General features: G+C 42.6%; 1 protein-coding gene across 1 annotated transcript in view; it reads left to right on the forward strand.

Annotated features, from left to right (window-relative positions):
• The window catches only part of GLDC (glycine decarboxylase), a 73,934-nt gene that overhangs the window by 32,252 nt on the left and 21,232 nt on the right, over positions 1-20,450 (forward strand). The window contains exons 9-16 of the mRNA XM_008145005.3: positions 188-293; positions 2,076-2,215; positions 3,137-3,217; positions 5,181-5,278; positions 5,761-5,845; positions 6,014-6,055; positions 7,263-7,405; positions 16,278-16,353. Coding sequence (XP_008143227.2) covers positions 188-293; positions 2,076-2,215; positions 3,137-3,217; positions 5,181-5,278; positions 5,761-5,845; positions 6,014-6,055; positions 7,263-7,405; positions 16,278-16,353 — 771 coding nt within the window. The remainder of the gene's footprint in view (positions 1-187; positions 294-2,075; positions 2,216-3,136; positions 3,218-5,180; positions 5,279-5,760; positions 5,846-6,013; positions 6,056-7,262; positions 7,406-16,277; positions 16,354-20,450) is intronic.

Below are 20,450 nucleotides of genomic sequence, written 5' to 3' on the forward strand. Positions count from 1 at the left end.
CTTTCCCTCAGGTGTTCAGCTATGTTATAAATGGTCCCCAAGTATCATAGAGAATGCAGGAAATCTGATCATTTTGTTTTGTCTCTTTTCAATTTGGCATCTCAAGTCAAAAGAATAGTCCCTTCTATTAATTGTCTCTCATCACATGGTTGAACATAATTTCTTAAATGTTTTTTTGTCATTTTAGGCCCTCTTGGCGAATATGGCTGCCATGTTTGCGATCTACCATGGTTCCCGAGGGCTGGAGCATATTGCTAGGAGGGTACACAATGCCACTTTGATTTTGTCTGAAGGTGAGTCACATCTTTTTTAAAAACTTCTGGGCATAACAAAACTGATAAACATGAGTAAGTGAAGTTGAGAACTCACTGTATGTTCAATTTGTTATACAGAATTAAAAGTCACATAGTCAATGAACATATATAATTTCAACCTCACTATTACTCAAAGAAATGTAAATTGAAACAACAAAATAGTTTTTCTCCCATCACACTGGCAAAGATGAAAAAGAATGCTGATATTGATATGACTTCTGTTTTTAAGGACACTTAAACAATATGTGCCAAAAGCTTTAAAATATGTCTATGATTTGATGCAGAAATTCTACTTCTAAGTATAAATCCAAAGGACATAATAAAATAGAAAAGTAAAGGGTGTCCATTGAAACACGTGGACAATAGCACAATCTTGGAAATAGCCTAAATGTCCAATAAAAAGTAGTTACATTATAGTACATCTGTAAGTTTGACCATACACAGCCATTAAAAACAATGATATGGGTTTTGATTTTTGAGAAAAGCAAAATGTTGATGATACATTAATTTTTTTAAAAAAATTAAAGAAATATATGTATGTGATCTATCACACACACACACACACGCACACACACACGCACACACAACTTTTAGAGGAATATATACCAGAACGTAATTACTAGTTATTTCTAGATGGTGATTATGGTGACTTTTCTTCCTTTTTTATATATATACGAGAGGCCCGGTGCACGAAATTCATGCACTTGGAAGGATTCCCTCAGCCCGGCCTGCACCCTCTCACAGTCCAGGAGCCCTGGGACATCCTTAGTGCTGCCGCGGAGGCGGGAGAGGCTCCCGCCACCACCACTGCGCTTGCCAGCCATGAGCCTAGCTTCTGGCTGAGCGCTGCTCCCCCTGTGGGAGTGCACTGACCACCAGGGGGCAGCTCCTGCATTGAGCGTCTGCCCCCTGGTGGTCAGTGCGCATCATAGCGACTGGTCGTTCTGCCGTTGGGCTGAAACTGGCTCTCCGATATCCACTGAGGGGTCCCGGATTGCGAGAAGGCGCAGGCCAAGCCAAGGGACCCCACCGGTGCACGATCGGGGCCGGGGAGGGACATGGGAGTTTGGCCAGCTGGGGAGGGACCACGGGAAGACTCCAGGGCGTGTCTGGCCCATCTCGCTCAGTCCCGATTGGCTGGACCCCAGCAGCAAGCTAATCTACTGGCCAGAGCATCTGACCCCTGTGGTCAGTGCATGTCATAGCGACTGGTCGACTGTCTGCCTCCTGGTGGTCAGTGCATGTCATAGCAGTGGTTGAGCAGCCTTAGCATATCATTAGCATATTACACTTTGATTGGTTGAATGGCCAATTAGACGACCAGACACTTAGCATTGACCGGACACTTAGCATATTGGGCTTTTATTGTATAGGACTGGGGAAATTCATGCATGGCTCAGGTCCCTAGGTCTGACCGGCAATCAGGGCCGATCGGGGCTGTCCGGCTGCCGACCAGGGCCTTCCTTTGTTCTGCGCCGCCCCCTGATGGTCAGTGCACATCATAGCGAGCAATCGAACTTCTGGTCTCCTGATTAAACTCCCAAGGGGACAATTTGCGTATTAGGCTTTTATATATATAGATTGTACAATTTTCTGTAGTATAGTAATAAACATTTAATTTTTTAAGCAGCCACAAAACACTGGGTAGGGCAGGAACAGACTGTTCTAGTAGGATTTTAATCTTTATTTCTCTGGAAAATGTCAGTGGTGGAGGAGCAGGTTTCCTTGGGGGAAACTGGTTGATCCTTCTCTCTTGTTTAGGTCTCAAGCGAGCGGGGCATCAACTCCAGCATGACCTGTTCTTTGACACTTTGAAGATTCAGTGTGGCTGCTCAGTGAAGGAGGTTTTGAGCAGGGCTGCTCAGAGGCAAATCAATTTTCGGCTTTTTGAAGATGGCACAGTAAGTCAAACTTTCAGGTGTTGTTTTCTTTCTTTCTTTTTTTTTTAAATATATTTCATTGATTTTTTACAGAGAGGAAGGGAGAGGGATAGAGAGTTATAAACATCAATGAGAGAGAAACATAGATCAGCTGCCCCCTGCACACTCCCTACTGGGTATGTGCCCGCAACCAAGGTACATGCCCTTGACCGGAATCGAACCTGGGACCGCAGGCCAACGCTCTATCCACTGAGCCAAACCAGCTAGGGCTGTTGTTTTCTTTTTAACAAGTCTCTAGGTTTTCATGACTTTTTTTAATTGCATAAATTTTCATGACTTTTGTCATTAAAAGTTTTCCTCTTTATTTAAAAAAAATCAATATTGGAACTTTGGGCACAATCTATTTTTTTAAAAGTATTCTTTATTGTTGAAAATATTCATATGTCCCCTTTTTTCTCACAATGACCCCTTCTAGCCCACCCCACCCCCCAATCTATTTTTTTTTTTTAATAAACCATTTTCATTTCTAGTTTGGAACATTGTAATCCTTCAAAGGATATTTCATTCTTCTCTTTCCTTAAGACTGTGTTTTCATAAAGGAGACTGTTAGGCACATATTTTCTTCTCTCTTCACAATACGACTTTTCACGGTAAAGGCCCTGATAAATGATATAATAAAGCAAGTTAAGGGAAGAAAAAGGTGAGGATATCCAGTACCAATAGGAGTACCCTGCCACCATCACGGTCTTAGTGTCCAGAAGTGGCTTGTAAAACTAAATCCTGTAAAGTCTGGGGCTGGTCTTAGTCCCTTTCGCCTAAGGGCCAATTTGGTAACCAACTGGCACCCTGATATTTTAAAAGGACTGGGAGTTTTGTTCAGCACCTTCTCACCTTTGATCTCTCTGGCTGATGTTTTTTTCTCTTTTGTTTTTATTTCTGTAGCTTGGTATTTCTCTTGATGAAACAGTCAGTGAAAAAGATCTGGATGACTTGTTGTGGATCTTTGGCTGTGAATCATCTGCAGTAAGTGAAATAAAAGCCTGCATTTCTTATAATGACTATTTGAGGTGATGTCAAGGATGGGTTTGCTTCTTGTGGGCCTGAGTATGAATGAAGTGGGGTAGGGCAGGTGTGACATTGGTGGCTTGCTGTTAAAATTATGGCACTGACTGTCCGTGGCTACCGTGACTGCTGATAGGGGTCACTGCTGTGTGCCCTACCCAGGACCATGCACCCAGGCTATTTGGAAGGATTGTCCCTAATATAGAGATTCATGACATTGGCATCTTGGTTATGTCGATTCTGAGAAAATTATGATACCCACTCACGCAAAAAATATTTATTCAAGACCTAATATGTGCCAGGTAACATGCTAGGCCCTGAGGATCATGGTGAATTAGACATGATTCCTGCACTCACGGAGCTTATAGTCTAATGGGGAGTCAGACAAGCACAGGATTGCAATCCCAGTGATGTGTTATGATGGGTGATGTCTGAAGATGCTCTTTGAGCACAGAGAAGAGTCTTCTCACCAGGATTTGGAAGAAATTGTCCTAAGCTGAGATCTGAAAGATGAGTAGGAGTTATATAGTCTAAGATGGCACTATTGAAGAGGAGGATGAGGCCAGAAGTGTTCCAAACACTGGGAAAAACAGCCACAAAGGCTAGAGCAGAGAGATTCCTGAGAACTAGAAGCAGTTCAGTGCGACTGAGTTGGTTTCTAAAACATTGAAATAGCAGGGACATGTGAGGATAAAGGTTATGATTCCATGGAATGAGAATGAAAGAGAGAGGTGTCAGTGACTACCTAGACCTGTGGCCAGGTGGTAATCACAACTCTACACGGCTTGATGCATAGGAAGCCCTCAATAAATATTTGATGAATAAATCAATGAAAGAAAACATTTACTAAAGAAGTTGAAACAGGTTTTGGAGTGTTGATTGTTGCTGTCCTGGTTGTCTGTGTCCTCTTTGAGAGAGGACTTCAGTATCATAGCAAATGGAAATCATCAAAGAAGTATCATATTAAACTTTAATTAATAAACAGGACTGAATAAGTCCCTCTAGAACTTTGCACTACATTTAATCACAATTATTCCATGTGTTTGAGGCATATTTATGGAATGAACAGTCACTGAAGCCTGGGGCAGAATGAGGAGCAAGCGATCTGTTTAATTATATATATTCTATATATTAAACTCTTAATAGATATATGATTTGCAAATAGTTTCCCCTCCTGTGGGTTATCTCGTAACTCTCTTGACAGTGTCCTTTGATGTGCAAAGATTTTTAATTTTAATGAGTCTTTTTTCTGTTGCTCATGCTTAAGAAACCATTGCCAAATCCAAGGTCATGCAGATGTCCCCCTAGGTTTTCTTCTAAGAGTTTTATAGTTTTAGCATTTAAAGTTAGGTCCTTCATCCATTTCAAGTTGCTTTTTTTACATATTATGTAAGATCTGGATCCAACTTCATTCTTTTGCATGTGTAAATCCAGTTTTCTCAGCACTGTCTGTTGAAGAGATTGTCCTTTTCCCCATTACATGATCTTGGCATTTGAATTTCATTAGAGTTGTTCTCAAAGATAAAAGATCAGTGTCAAGTGAGAATACTACCTGAGTGTTATCATGGTAACTTTTTTGATAGCCTTTTAAAATAACTTACTAGAACTCACTTATTATTCAAGGAACGTACAGGAGGTGTCAACTTTTTTTGCCGTAAAAATTGTACAGTTTTCCTTATTTTCTGTGGCTGAGGTCAATAGAACTTAAAAACAGTGCTCTGGAGATTTTCACAATTCATAACTCCTGACACCATGCCAGAGGCCTGGGGAGGTGGTGAGTGGGTGGGCGTGGTGGGGGGGGGGGGGGGGCTGCTAGGGGATTTCTGATGCTCTGTGAGAATACTTGCTGACCTGAGGCCTGGGTGTCCACACGTGGGTCTAGGCACAATTCCTGCCCTTTAGTTTCTGTGGTCTCTCCATGCAGGAGCTGGTTGCTGAAAGCATGGGCGAGGAACGGAGAGGTATTCTAGCCACTGCCTTCAAGAGAACCAGCCCGTTCCTTACAAATCAAGTGTTCAACAGGTTTGTGTGGCCAGTGTGACTTCTGCATTGTGTGCCGTGGCTGGGAGCACGGTGGAGAGTGGCTTCTGACTTCGATGTGATATTTCCTTAATAATAAATCATCGCCATAAGGATCCCCTTGCTGATTTGGGCAAATCACACATTATTTCCTGTTGGCCCTGATCCCTTGGCACTGTAACCCCTAATTCTACTCATCAGAAGGAGGGGAGTTTAGATGCCTAGTTGCCAGGCTGAAGACCATACCCAGGAAGTCAACCTCCTCTTCTTCCCAACCTTCCTCTTATGCCCACAGGATGCTTCTTGTCCTGGGCCATCCACTGAGGTTTGTGGTGTTCCATGCCCTTCCCTCTGATGCTCTGTTGGCATGGCCCAATGTGATCTGTATCTTGAAGGTAGATCTCAGTGTGTCTGATCTTTCAGGCGGATATGTATGGACTCTTATCTAACTAGATTGGCCCCAATCATGCGTTTTGTGTTCACAGCTATCACTCAGAAACAAATATTGTTCGATATATGAAGAAATTAGAAAACAAAGACATTTCCCTTGTTCACAGCATGATTCCACTGGTAATTATTACTTTTATCCCCCCTTATAACCCCACCCTGATCCCACCTCTTTGGGTCACATGGAATATGCTGCAGGAGGGATGAATGGGTGGCCATGTGGGGAGATCGAAGGGCTGATCATACAGACCACAGGAAATCACTAATTTATTTTGGTTATGCTTCTTAAAGGGATCCTGTACCATGAAGCTCAACAGTTCATCTGAACTTGCAGTAAGTAGGTCGCTTCTAAGAAGGAACTTGTTCTGGAACTTGTTCTTTCATAACTAGAGAAAACTGCTACTGGGACTGGGACTTAATAAGTACTTTAATAATCCTTTTCCTTGTTATTCAGCAATCTTGGCAGAAACCCTAATTTTACCACAACCTGATCATTTAAATTTATGAGTTAGATTATTTTGAAATATTAAAATAATTAAATATATAATATTTATACCTTCCTACCCTCCCACCCTCTTTTGTTAAACCTGCCACATGACAAGCTTTCATTTTTATCAATTTGTGGTTGTTAAGCCTTCTTTCTAGAAATCCATTCATAGTGCCAGAGGGTAGAGATTTGAGGTCTTAATTTCTTTCTTGTGTCAACAGAAGATTTGTGTAACCTGCTGTTGTGTTGGTAAGCATGTCTCCTAGGCTAGGATCCATTTCAGCAAAGTTAGCTTGTTCCTTTTTTTCCACTGGAGTTATTCGGATGTGACAAATCACATCAGGCAAAGGAAATCATTTTATATTGTGTCAGGAAGATTTCCCCCATTTGCTTTTCTGTTGCTTTGTTCTGCTTAATGAAGAGACAATAATGTACATGCTATGTAAGAGTTTGAATAAATTGTACTTGAAACAACTCATTGGGTGTCATGGATATAAATCTATTTTCGGGCCTTTTTGTCCCTAAAAAAGATAGAAAGAGGTTATATTTTTGCACAAGTTTGCTTTCTGGGACTCTGGGACTCACTTCTTTTTTTTTTTTTTTTTCAATTATTATTTTTTAATATATTTTATTGATTTTTTACAGAGGGGAAGGGAGAGGAATAGCGAGCTAGAAACATCAATGAGAGAGAAACATCGATCAGCTGCCTCCTGCACACCCTCCTACTGGGGATGTGCCCGCAACCAAGGTACATGCCCTTGACTGGAATCGAACCTGGGACCCTTGAGTCCACAGGCCGACGCTCTATCCACTGAGCCAAACCAGTTAGGGCTGGGACTCACTTCTAAAATGAAGACAGTAGTAGAACTTACCTTGTAAGATTGTGGTGAGAGTTAAATGAAGGAGTATGTTAAAGTGCTGAAAGCAGTGCCTGGCACATAGTAAGCACTGCATGTCAGATCATGCTTTCATCATCATCATCATCACATCATCATCATCACTGCTGTTACAATATGTATATATGCATACATTTTCTCCTTTCTTGCTCTTCAGCCAATCACATGGAGTGAATTTGCAAACATCCACCCCTTTGTGCCTTTGGACCAAGCTCAAGGGTACCAGCAGCTTTTCCGAGAGCTTGAGAAGGATTTGTGTGAGATCACAGGCTACGACCGAATCTGTTTACAGCCTAACAGGTAAGGGGATTTCATCTCCTGTCATTTTAGTTATTGCTTGGGGTATAACACAACACTCATCTTAAAACTTAGAGGTTTGAAGCAACAAATATTTTGTATCATTCTGAGCTGAGTGGACAGTTCCCCTCTACTGGGGTGGATGACTAGAAGGTCCAAAGTGGCCTCATTCATTGCTGAGAAGTTAGTGGTGGGCTGTTGGCTGGGAGAAGTTAGTTCAGGCCATTGAAATAGATCTTGGTTCTTCTCTATGTGGACCTCTCCATGTGATTGCTTGAACTTCCTCACGGAATGATACCAGGGTTCACAGTACAGGGCTCCAAGGTGGAAGGATGTGGAAGCTGCAAACTTCTTAAGGCTCAGCCTCTGAAGTCACTCAGCCTCACCTCCAGAGCATTCTGTCTGCTACCGCAGGTTACAGGGCCAGCCCCAGATTTCATGTGGGAAGGGACAAAACAGGGGTGTGAATGTTGAGAGTCATGGTTCATTGTGGGCCATCTTTGGAAACTAGTTACTATACCTATCAATAACATAGTAAAAGAAGTAAAGTCAAGCACACGTTTTAACGCCTACGAAGCAGCAATGTCTCAATCTAACAGGACCAGAAGAACCTGGATCCTGGTTTCTTCTGTCACTAACGTTGAAAGTTCCCTTCCCCTCTTCTGGCCTTGGTCTTTTTATCTGCAAAGTAAAAAACTTTGAAGAATAGTGATTTGTAAAAACAGAGGGTTTTGGCAACATCTCCTGGGTACCTTTAAAAAATACAAATTCCAGCCCCGCCAGTAGTCGCTCAGTGTTTGAGCATCGACCTAGGATCCAGGAGGTGGGGGTTCGATTCCCGGTCAGGGTATATGCCCCGGTTGGGGGCTCGATTCCCAGTTGGGGGCATGCAGGAGGCAGCTGATAGATGATTCTCTCTCATCATTGATGTTGCTATCTCTCTCTCCCTCTCTCTGAAATCAATAAAAACATTAAAAAAAATATAAATTCCTGGGCACCACTCCAGACCTACTGATCATAATCTTCAGGAGTTGAGACTAAAAATCTTTATTTTTAAGAAGCAAGAAAATGATTCTGATATACAGCCAATTTGGAATCCATTGCATTTGTGATCTCTCTGTCTTCCTGGGAATGCAGACAGACCCGTTATCGGTGTGAAGTTAACGTCTTAGGATAGCTTCAGAAGAGGAGTGGGTCTCTGCTCCTAGGTTCCCTACCTCTCACTACCCAAGATGTAATTCTTCACCAGCAGCCTCAGCATTGGCATCACCTAGGACTTTGTTAGAAATATAGAATTTCGATTTTAAAATACAAAAATCAAATGATTTAAAAACCGAGACAATTATTGTCTCACTATTTGAAAGAGAAAGTAATCAAGTTTTAATCAGATATAATCAAGCTTAACCTCCTGTTTGGTAACATAGGCTACATAGCAAAGCCATGCACTTTTTTTTTTCTTCTTTTTAACATATTTTTATTGATTTCAGAGAGGAAGGGAAAGAGCGATAGAAACATCAATGATGAGAGATAGAAACATCATTGATTGTCTGCCTCCTGCATGCCTCCCACTGGGGATCAAGCCCACAACCCTGGCATGTGCCCTGACCAGGAATCAAACCATGACCTCCTGGTTCATAGGTTGATGCTCAACCACTGAGCCACACCGGCCGGGCAAAGCCATGCACTTTGAAAAACAATATACCCTATCAAGCACGAATCCTTTAGGAAGAGGGCGTATGGCACATGAAAGGACATGGAGCTCTTTTAACAATAGCCTTTCAAACCCTCATTACATAAATAGGAAGGAACTGACATTCATGAAAGTCAGGCTTCGGTATACTCTCATTAAAATGTTATCATTCAGCTTTTTTTTTTTTTTTTTAAAGTATGAGAGGAACCTGATTGAATTCTTAACCTTAGGCAATAATACAGGGGTCCTCAAACTTTTTAAACTGTCCCTCAGACCGTTGGAGGGCCGGACTATAGTTTAAAAAAAAACTATGAACAAATTCCTATGCACACTGCACATATCTTATTTTGAAGTAAAAAAACAAAACGGCAAAAACACCCGCATGTGGCCCGCGGGACGTAGTTTGAGGACGCCTGCAATAATACTTCATTAAATGTTGAAAATGAAGAAATTTTGCCCTCTAGTGATGGAATAGGATCGTATCTTCAGTGTCATACTGGAGAGCAGTGTTTCAAGACTGATTCTTACTAGTAAGTCATTAGCTCTTGCAGTAAATTAAGGTCCCAGCCAGAGTCCCCAGAGGCTGACCTAAGGATGAGGAAGCTGGCCTTCCCTTAAAGCAATGGTTCCCAACCCTGTCTGGAAATTAGATTCATAGGGTGAGTTTATACAAATTCTGATGTCCAGATCACAATCCCGGATCCAATCACAATCTCAATGGGGAAAGACAGGAGTGAGGGAGGGGACATATTGTGACATGAAAACCTTGGTTCACGTAGCCAAGTCTTCATTTGGTCTTTCTATTTCTGGGATAGTTAGATCTCAAAGGTTTTTTTGTTTGTTTGTTTTTAAGTATATTTTTATTGTTTTCAGAGAGGAAGGGAGAGGGAGAGAGAGATAGAAACATCAATGATGAGAGAGAATTATTGATTTTGCATGCCCTCCTACCTGGGATCAAGCCCGAAACCCAGGCATGTGCCCTTGACTGAAATCGAACCTGCAGGCTGATGCTCTATCCACTGAGCCAAACCAGCCAGGACGATCCCAAAGGTTTTTAAAGAACTTGAAACAAAAATGTCAGGAAGCTTGACCCTATTTTTCCAGTTTATTTGTTTAATCTACAAACCCGGAGAGCTTTTCCAGCTCGGTGGAGAACATAGCCAAACAATATTTAATTACCTTTCCATTTCCTATTGCGCCCAGCATGGCTGCTTTGGCTTGTTTCTCAAGACACGGCGACACTTTTAAATTCATTCAGCAGCTCACAGACACACTCCAGGAATTGCTGGGCTAGAATGATATATAATGCAATGTTTAAGGCAGACAGAAACAGTAATTAACACTGTTTAAAGATGTGACTCTAAAAGGGAAGACAATCTAAATTATTATTATTTTTTTAAAATATATTTTATTGATTTTTTACAGAGAGGAAGAGAGAGTTAGGAACATCGATGAGAGAGAAACATCGATCAGCTGCCTCCTGCACACCCCCCACTGGGGATGTGCCCGCAACCAAGGTACATGCCCTTGACCGGAATCAAACCTGGGACCCTTGAGCCCGCAGGCCGACGCTCTATCCACTGAGCCAAACCAGTTTCGGCTAAAATTATTATTCGCTCACTTGGCTTATAAGAGTGAGGAAGTTGTTTTTATCTTTAAAAATTGCAAGGTTAATTTTGATTGTAGATAGACTGGCAGTGGCTTCTCCAGAATCTCCTCCCAAGGAAGGATCTTAAGGGAAGGTGGGAACAGGCATAATCAACGGCTGTCAAACTTGTCTGTGCATGAGAGTCCCCTGGGGGCTTGTTATATTACTAAGCCCCTCCTCCAGAGTTTCTGATTCAGTCTGGGGTGGGGCCTGGGACTTTGCATTTCTAACACATTCCCAGGTAATGCTGATGTGCTGGTCTGACCACCATGCTGTGAAAACCACCGGTGTTGCAGGGGTTCCCAGCCCAGGCTGCATATTCGAACTACTTGGGGAGCGTTGAAGAATACTGATGCCCTCCCGACCGCACAGAATCTCCTCTAGTGGTGGAGCCCAGGAGCCACAGCTCCCCAGGTGATCCTCCTGCACCGGTGGGTCGGAGATTGTATGGGCCTGGAGGAACACCAAAGAGGAGTGAAATTTGACACTGGGCTTTGAGAGCAGCTCCAGTCCTGTGCATAGTTTATAGCAGAGAGTCAGACACCTGGTAATGGCCATCTCCGCCTCCTTTCCTGGGCTCACGGTTATCATTGATCATCTCTGATATGCTTTCCTACTGAGTCTAGTGCAGCTTCAGAATCCTCCCCTACAGAGCTCCGGGAGAACGGATATGGGGGACCTCTGAGTAGGGACTGATTTTCCCAAAAACACACAAAAAATAGCACGCTCAGAATACCAGGATGAAGAGCCATTTTGGGGGAAATATAAAGCAATGGGCAGAAGGGTCTGGCCTCCCCCGATTTCCTTAACTCTCAGAAGTATAATTTTGATGTTGGTAAGGCTCTAAAGCAGTGGTTCTCACACTTGTCTGCATCCCCAGAATTTCTGATTTAGTGTGACTGGGCTGGGCGGGAGCCAGGAATTTGCATTTCTAACAAGTTTCCAGGTGATGCTGATGCTATTGTTTGGGAATCTCCAGTTTGAGAACCACCGCTTTAAGGTAGTATCCAGGTATCCGAAAGGTTAGAGCTGCTGGAATTATCCAGATGTTTCTTGACCAGAATTCAAAGGTTAAATGTAGAGCTTAGCTTCTATCAAGTTAGATACAGATAGGTAAACACATTCCAGAATGACACGTTGAGAGGGTTTTATTTTAAGCTTATAGAAGTAGAGACCCAGGTAGCATTTGGGGTTCTTAAGGTATGCAACAGTTTGGTTAAAATCCTGTTGCTTCCAAGATATCTGTACTGGTAAATTGTCAGTCACCCTGATCTGTAAACAGCTGAAAAAAAAACCATATACACTTCTCTGAAATCGCATACTAACTGTGGCCATCAGTGCGCACACTATAATGGTGTGTTAAAAACTATAAGATGATTTTCAGTAGACTACCAGGGAAAAGTAAAACAAGAATAGATCTGGCAAATCTAGATAGTTGATAATTTTTTTAAATGTATAAATTTTAAATTACTGGCACCGAAATTTAAAAACGTTAGGATCCATAACACGATCATCTTCTGTAGGACACATCTTTAACACTCTCTGACGTGTGTGAATACAACATCCTATCTGAGACCACAGATGTTGTTTTCTCAGCACAGTTAAAATGAAATTCAGCAGTTGTTTTGGTGACTGCTGGGACTCACCCTAAATCATGAATTATAGCAAATTTTGCAGTCTGGCAAAATGGCTCCTGTTACTTTTTCATTAATAACAAGCAGCTATAATAATCTATCTCCAAATATTCCAATGTAGCTAACTTCTGAGAAATTTCTTATGGTGTCTATAAACTCAGCCACCATATTCCTTAAACGGAATAAAGAGATTACTTCATGGCTGGCCAAGGATGTCTTCTGCTGTGTGTACATCAGTGACAAATGTACACAGTTACTGACCAAAATGCCTTCTTTATAGGCTGCAATTAATTTTTTAAAAAATATGTTTTTATTGATTTCAGAGAGAGGAAAGGGGAGGGAGAGAGAGATAGAAACATCAATGATGAGAGAGAATCCTCTATCGGCTGCCTCCTGCACAACCCCTACTGGGGATTGAGCCCACAACCTGGGCATGTGCCCCGACTGAGAATTGAACCGTGACCTCCTGCTTCATAGGTCGATGCTCAACCTCTAAGCCACACCGGCCAGGCTCCAATTCATTTATCATCTTAATCCATCTGAAGTTGTATCCCTAAGAAGTGCTATGCTTTCCTCCTGTGACTCATGGCCATGCATATTCTGCAAAATCATCTAGAAGAGCAGGCCACGTTCCCTCTTCATCTCAGATAGACATATCATCTGCAATCTTATTTCTAAAATCTAGCAGGAGGTTACAAGTGTCCCTTGGGGTTGAGCTTGTGTGATGGTCCAATAAACATTTTTTCCAAACATCTAAACATTTAATCCTTGGAACTAAATTGCAGTATTTCTAAATCTCAACCTTTTTGCCCAGGTTCAAATGATAAATATCTTTGAAATTTACTGTGTCCTTAAACTCTTGTTTTAATTTTGGCAAAAGAGCTGAACTATGACCCTAGCCCTATCATGGGATCTTCAAATTCCACCACTACCCTCACCCTCTTTTTTTTTTCCCTCTCTCTTTCTAAATTTACATTGAGTAGCTGCCCCGAATTTCCACACTTATGATGATACACTGTTACTAATAGGGTCTAGGTTTACATAATCACAAAACTGTTGAATCCTATCAACTCCAGTTTATTATCACCTTGGGAGTCATTGTGCTTTTTATATGTGTTCTAGCTTCTTCTAGTCTACTGGATTTCTCTGGATTCTTTGCAGAATGAGTCTGGGTTTTGGAAGAAGTTGTCAGTTTTTACTCATTCTATGTTAATCAGTATCGCATGTAGCCGTTCCTTCGGCAGCCTGAGTAAATGCCAGGACTGGCAGGACTGGTTTTTCTAAAACAGTTTAATCTTGTGTTACTCGGCACTTCTGTGGGCCTGAGGCTCCCCGTCCACGAGAGTCCTCCTCTCTGTGGCTTGCTCTGCAGGTCCAGGCCACTAATGCTTCATTTTAAAGAGAAGTCAGAAACTCACTATCCTGCCCGGCTGGCGTGGCTCAGTGGTTGGGCATCTACCTCTGAACTAGGAGTCAGGGTTCAATTCCCAGTCAGGGCACATGCCCAGGTTGCCAGCTCGATCCCGGTAGAGGGCATGCAGGAGGCAGCCGATCAATGATTCTCTCTCCTCATTGATGTTTCTATCTCTCTCTCTCCCTCTCCCTTTCTCTCTGAAAAAAAAAATATATATATATATATATATATGTGTGTGTGTGTGTGTGTGTGTGTGTGTGTATATATGTATATGAAAGAAAAGAAATTCACTATTCTAGCTGCCCCATCCACACCAAGTGGTTTTCTGATGATCTCTGTTTTTTTTTCTTCATTTTTTTATTAAGGAATTATATGTGTACTGATGATCTCTTAATCTGGGTTATGAAAATAAGCACTTACTTTTCATAATACTTTCTCACCAACAGGTGGCACTAATAACTTCCCTTTCTTTAAGAGTAGACCAGTAGTAAGCCATGTGTGGCATTAGAACTTATCTTCCACACTTTTGAGTAGAAACATAGCTGTTTTTAAGAGTGTCTCAGGCAAAAACTTGCAAATATCAAAACAGCATTTCTGATCAAACCTTTAGCATGTTGACTTTCTCTTTTTTTATATAAATATGTTTTTACTGAGTCACGCTGGCTGCCAGAGTTTTTAAAATATATATATACAATTTTTGCCTGGCCAGCCTAGCTCAGTGGTTGAGCTTTGACCTATGAACCAGGAGTTCACAGTTCAGTTCCGGGTCAGGGCACATGCCCAGGTTGCAGGCTCAATCCCCAGTGCGGGGCGTGCAGGAGGCAGCTGGTCAATGATTCTCTCTCATCATTGATGTTTCTATCTCTCTCTCTCCTTCTCCCTTCCTCTCTGAAATTAATAAAAATATATTTTTAAAAATATATAATTTTTTCTTGTTTAACCACTATGCTGTACACCTGAAACTAATTCAGAATAATACTGAATGTAAACTGTAATTGAAAAATAAACAAAAATATTCCAGTGCTCAACGTTTTAGCTTTTAGCTAAGGAATAAAAGAAATCTTATTTATTCTTAAGCCTTGTGCTTTTAGAGTATGATCTCAAAATTACTGGGTGACTAGAGGGATGAATAACAAACCACTGGGTCTTCCACCGAGTCAAAGGATGGTGTAATTTTGCAAAATGAAGGAAATATGTATTTTGAATGGGATTAAAAAGACCTATTAGTCACTTCCCTTTCCTTCCTGCAGAGTGTACTGAGAACATTAAGTAACTGTTTAAGATTGACTCAGCATCGCTCGCTGGGGTGTCAGTCATTAAGTGAGCTCTCAAAGTGGTGCCTTTCAGGACTGTTTTGTTGGGGATGGCCGGCCGCTAGCAGCTGTGTGCCTGTGGGGCCTGGGAAAGCCGACCCTGAGACAGACAGAAATGGTGCCACTTTCAAAGTGCATAGTTCCTTGGGGCAATTTGGTCATTGACTAAGTATTTGGTGATATAAGAAATCATTATAGTTTTAGGTGTGATCGTTGTAGTTACATTTAAAAAAATAATAATTCTTATCTTTGAAAGATACATATTGAAGTTTGAATTGATGAATGACATGATTGAGTTTTGTTTCAAAATAATCTAGTAATACTTTCTAGAGTGAGGAGGGTCAGTGAGGGATATAGTTGGAAATAAGATTGGCCATCTATAATAATAAAAGCATAATATGCAAATTGACCGAATGGCCAAACAGTGGAACAACCTTCCGGATGAAGCCTGGGCTGCAGCTGCGGGATCAAGGCAGCCACCGCGGCTGCAAAGGCCTACTCTTGCACGAATTTTGTGCATCGGGCCTCTAGTCCTATATTATAAAAGGCTAATATGCAAATCGACCAAATGGCAGAACAACCGGTAGCTATGACACGTACTGACCCCCAGGGGGCAGCCACTCAACTCAGGAGCTGACCCCTGGTGGTCAGTGCGCTCCCACAGGGGGAGTGCCGCTCAGCCAGAAGCCGGGCTCACGGCTGATGAGCACAGCGGCGGTGGCTGGAGCCTCTCCTGCCTCCACGGCAGTGCTAAGGATGTCTGACTGATGGGGACCCCCCCCACCCGGAGTGCATAAATTTCATGCTCCGGGCCTCTAGTAATCCAATAACTGTTAAAGCAGGATGATAGGCACATGGTGGTTCCTTATATTCTTTTCTTTATTTTTGTATAATTTTGAAATTTTCCATAATAAAAAGGGTTTTTTAGGTTCATGGTTCTGAGGGAGGATGGAAAGGCCCATCTCTGAGTGGGAGTGGGTGAGCTTTGGGGTACAGACTGGGTGCTGTTCAAGTCCTGTGGGCTCATGCAGAGATCTACCGTGAGCTTTCCATGGTGTCCGGGAGTGACTTTGTGTCACTTGTTGACAAGCACACGGCCCAGCCCCAATGAATATTGAATGGATAAATGAAAGCAAAAAGGCCCAAATCCTAATCCTTCTCTTCTTGCCTTTGCAGTGGAGCCCAGGGGGAATATGCCGGGCTGGCCACTATCCGAGCTTACTTAGAAGGGAAAGGAGAGAGACACAGAACGGTGAGTATGGGCAGGTGGTGCTTGCCCACCACCGGGTGGCATCGGGTCTAGTTCCCAGGATCCCTTTCACTCTGTGGGACACTCCCTCCAAGCTTTCTTGGAAGTAGCTGCGAGAACATATAATCAAGAAACAAATTTCTGTGGACTGGCCATTACGATTCTTGCCTCCAAGACACTTCACTGGACAATTCTGAGGGAAAACATTCAGAGATAAAAGGCTTTTGCTCAAACCCTGTCTGTAAAAGTCTGCCAGTTGTCTGTGAAACTGATTTCCTGAGGGAGTAAGGGGCAGGAATGTTGCCATTCCAAGCCTCCTGTCCTTGGCGCAGCCCTGGCCCCAGGCCTGGAAAAGGACAGAGGCTGAGCTGTAATTCTTCTGTAACTCCTACCGTGCCCAAGCACAGTTCTAGTTGTATGTGTGGCTCAAAAAATATGGAGTCAAGAAATGCTCAATTAAATGATGTCAGCTCTAAGCAATGAAGGAAGATGTGGAACAGAGTTCATGGTTCTGCTTTATCGTTAGCTCTGGGTATGAGAGTCTAGTCTCCAGGGTCCAAGCTGTTCTTGTGGGGACCAGCAGGTACAAATGGGCTCGACAGGACCCACCCTCATCTCCTGAGGCAGTGCCTGTAGCAGTTGATCTGACACAGGCTTCAAATTGTGGCTGAAGGAGTGGCCTTCATGTTGGTGATGACCACGGCTTAGCTAGAACCTCCACAAAGTTCATAGATGGAGTTCTTAGACGGAGCAGTGGATAGGAGTCAAGAGCAGGATAAAAGTGTCTGCCCAGCTAGGAGAGTTAGAGGAAAGGGTGCTCGGGTGCTACTGGCTGCCTACGTAAGTGGGATATGATAGGTGGTGGCCCGATCTTAGTCCATTTCTGGTTTTATTAAAACTGGGATTGCTTATGGCTAGTTGCCTGGATTTTGCAATGAGGGAATCTAAAAATTGTTTCGCTTCCCCTTCAAAAAAAGGGGAGAGGGGAGAGAACATTTTCTCTCTCATTCCCTTGCTAATTCATTCTGATTCCATGTGTGTTTTCCCAGGCCTTTGACCTGGCTGGGGGAATAGAATTGATTTTCAAAGACCTTTGAAAACCAGGACATTCACTAATTGAATAAATTATTGACCACTGGCTACATGCAAGGCACTGTGTGTGCCAGTCCAGAGACACAGCCCCTGGCATTCCAACTTGTTTTTTTTTTTTTTTTTCACTTGAGTTTTCTCGTGGTTTTGAATTCTTTAGCTTTCTAAGGAAGGGTTAGTGTAGAGCTACAGCATTGTTTTTGGACCGCAGAGCCTCAGCACTGTCATCAATTCAGAAAGGAATGTTGAGGCTCCAGTTGTCCAGTGAAAGGATAACAGATGACTGATATGAAGAGTTCCCTCTTCTATTTTTTTCTCCTTGGCCTCTCTGCACTGAGGTAGCCCCTGGAGCGCCTCATCATTATGCTCTTTAATCAGGAGGTGTCTGGGGATCTTGGGAAGGGATCTGTGTGGCCATCTCCATGTTGTCCCCTCCCTGATCCCACTCTCGCTCACGGAAGGCTAGCGAAGAGCTCATGACAAAGGACCAGCTAAAATGCAGGTTCCATCCTCTGTGATGCTTCCCCCCCTCCTTGTTTCCCAGCCCTCCAGTTTGACACCCAGACGTATATGTGAATGTTCAGGAGTTGGGGACCCACCTGGAAAGGTCCAAGAGAAAGGATGAGAGACCTTTGGATTGGGCCTGAGCGGAGTCCTTTACTCACAGATTCTTTTCGGCTCCTCCCATCCCCACCTTGTGTTTTCTAGTCCTCCCTTCTCCCTCCGCCCCCTCGTGTGTGATGTTTCTTCTGGTGCCATGGTCCACATTGCTATCACTGAGATGTCATGAGGGGCTCTTCCACCCTGCAGGGTGGAGAGGAGCTGGCGCCGCATTGTAGGAAGGGGAGGAAGAGGCAGGGGAGGCCACCCAGTCACTGAGTTTGTAGAAATACAGAACTCATAAGTTTGGAAATGCTGGCATCCTTTTAAATGAAAGATTTTAACGAAGGCTGACTTTTTTAGTTAGAGAAGAAGAACATGGCTTGTTTACATCAGAGGAGTCTGAGACAGCTGCTCCTGCACAATAGACTCTGATGGAATCCATTCAGATATGAAGTGTGGGGAAGTCATGTGCTACGGAACCACCCAGGGTCCTGATGGCTCTCTTGTGTCAAGCTGGTTTTGGAAGTTAGTTTCACATTGCTCTTAGGTTGCTCTTGGCTGTTCTTAAAATGCAACAGCCAAGTTCTTGATTTACCAGTTTAATTTGGGAGAATGCATATTTATCTATCAGATTCTTATATCGCAATCACCATGTGCCAGGCACTGTCCTAAACACTTTGTAATAACTCAATTTGCTAGTCAGGTTTTGCTAGTCAAAGACTGTGTTTCCTATACAAAGGGAAAACATTGAACAAAAACAACAACAAAGAAACACCTTCTAAAAATTTACATGTATTGTTCTCTTCCCAATTTCCTGAGGCAAAGTAATGGCCTTCGGTTGTTCAGTTTTTACCATGAGTGAGAAATTGACTTCTCTTGCAAAGGAGCGTTACCCTGAATCCTTCAAGGATCAGCTATATTGGTTCTACAACAGACATATTGGGGACTTAGGAAAACACAGCATCTCTAAATGGATACTAATGGGTTAGTTTTGGATAAACTAAAACATCAAATCTGGATCCTGTTGTTTCTATGTCCCTGGTAACACCACAATTCTAAAGCATGAAAAAATTTATCTAAAAAGCAAATATATAAATAAATAGAGGGTGGAAAATTTAACATTAAAAAATAAAGTTTCCTAGATCCATATAGAAAACCAGAAATGTCTAACAGCAACTTATAAAAGAATCATTGACAAAACCACTGAGGCTTTTTCCCCCCTACTACTCTTTATATCAGAATGTGTATTAATTTTCAGTGGCTGCTGTAACAAATTACTACAAAATTAGTGGGTTAAAATAATACACATTTATTTTCTTACAGTACGTGGAGGCCAAGAGTCTGAAATTGGTTTCACTTGGCTAAAGTCAAGGTTTTGGCGGGGCGGGTTCCTTCTGAAGAATTCAGAAGAGAATGTTTCTTTCCCCGTTTCTGGAGGCCTCCTTCATTCCTTGGCTCATGGCCCCTTCCTACCAGCACGCCAGCCTCTGTTCAGTCATCACATCTCCTACTTCCTTTGTAATCAGATCTTCCTCTTCCTCCCTCTTATGAGAACATTTGTAAATACATTTGGAGCCCAGCCTATAATTCAGATTTCAAGAGGAATGTTAAGGTTCCAGTTGTCCAGTGACTAACAGATGACTGACATTAAGCGTTCCCTCTTCTGTTTTTTCCTTCTTGCACTGAAGTAGCCTCTAGAGCTCCTCATCATTACGCTCTTTCACCCTCTCCATGTTGCTTCATCCTGTCTTAAGATCCTTAATCTCTCATCTCAAGACCCTTAACTTAATCACATCAGCAAAGTCCCTTTGCCATAGATTTTGGGGATAGGACGTGGGCATCTTAGGAGGCCCATTATTTAGTGTACCATGGGGTGGTTGACATTTTTAGCTTGAATGTTTTCTTTTTGTTAATCCTCACCCGAGAATATTTTTCCATTGATTTTTAGAGAGAGTGGAAGGGAGGGGGAGAGACACAGAGAGAGAGAAACCTGTATGTGATAGAGACACATCGATTGGTTTCCTCTCACACGCACCCCAACCTGGGCCTGGGATCAAGCCTGCAACCAAGGTACGTGCCTTTGACGGGAATCAAAGCCGTGACCCTTCAGTCCACAGGCCGGCATCCTATCCACCGAGCCACACTGGCTGGGGCTTAGCTTGAACGTTTTTGTTTCAGCAGAACTTCCCTGATATGAATTCTCCACTTAGGCTTTTAACAAATATTTTATATTCATTTTTAAAACATTCGCCTTTCCCTTCCTTGATCAATGTTCGGCCCCTAGGGATCCTTTTATACCAAGATCCTTTGGTGGAATAAAAATACCTTGTGAGAAAGTACAAGTGACTCTAGCTTTGGTCCTGAGAAATTAAAGAAAATTCAATACAAATGGGAGGCATTTAAACAAG

Source organism: Eptesicus fuscus, chromosome 15 (assembly GCF_027574615.1).
Source record: "Eptesicus fuscus isolate TK198812 chromosome 15, DD_ASM_mEF_20220401, whole genome shotgun sequence".
Classification (NCBI taxonomy): domain Eukaryota; kingdom Metazoa; phylum Chordata; class Mammalia; order Chiroptera; family Vespertilionidae; genus Eptesicus; species Eptesicus fuscus.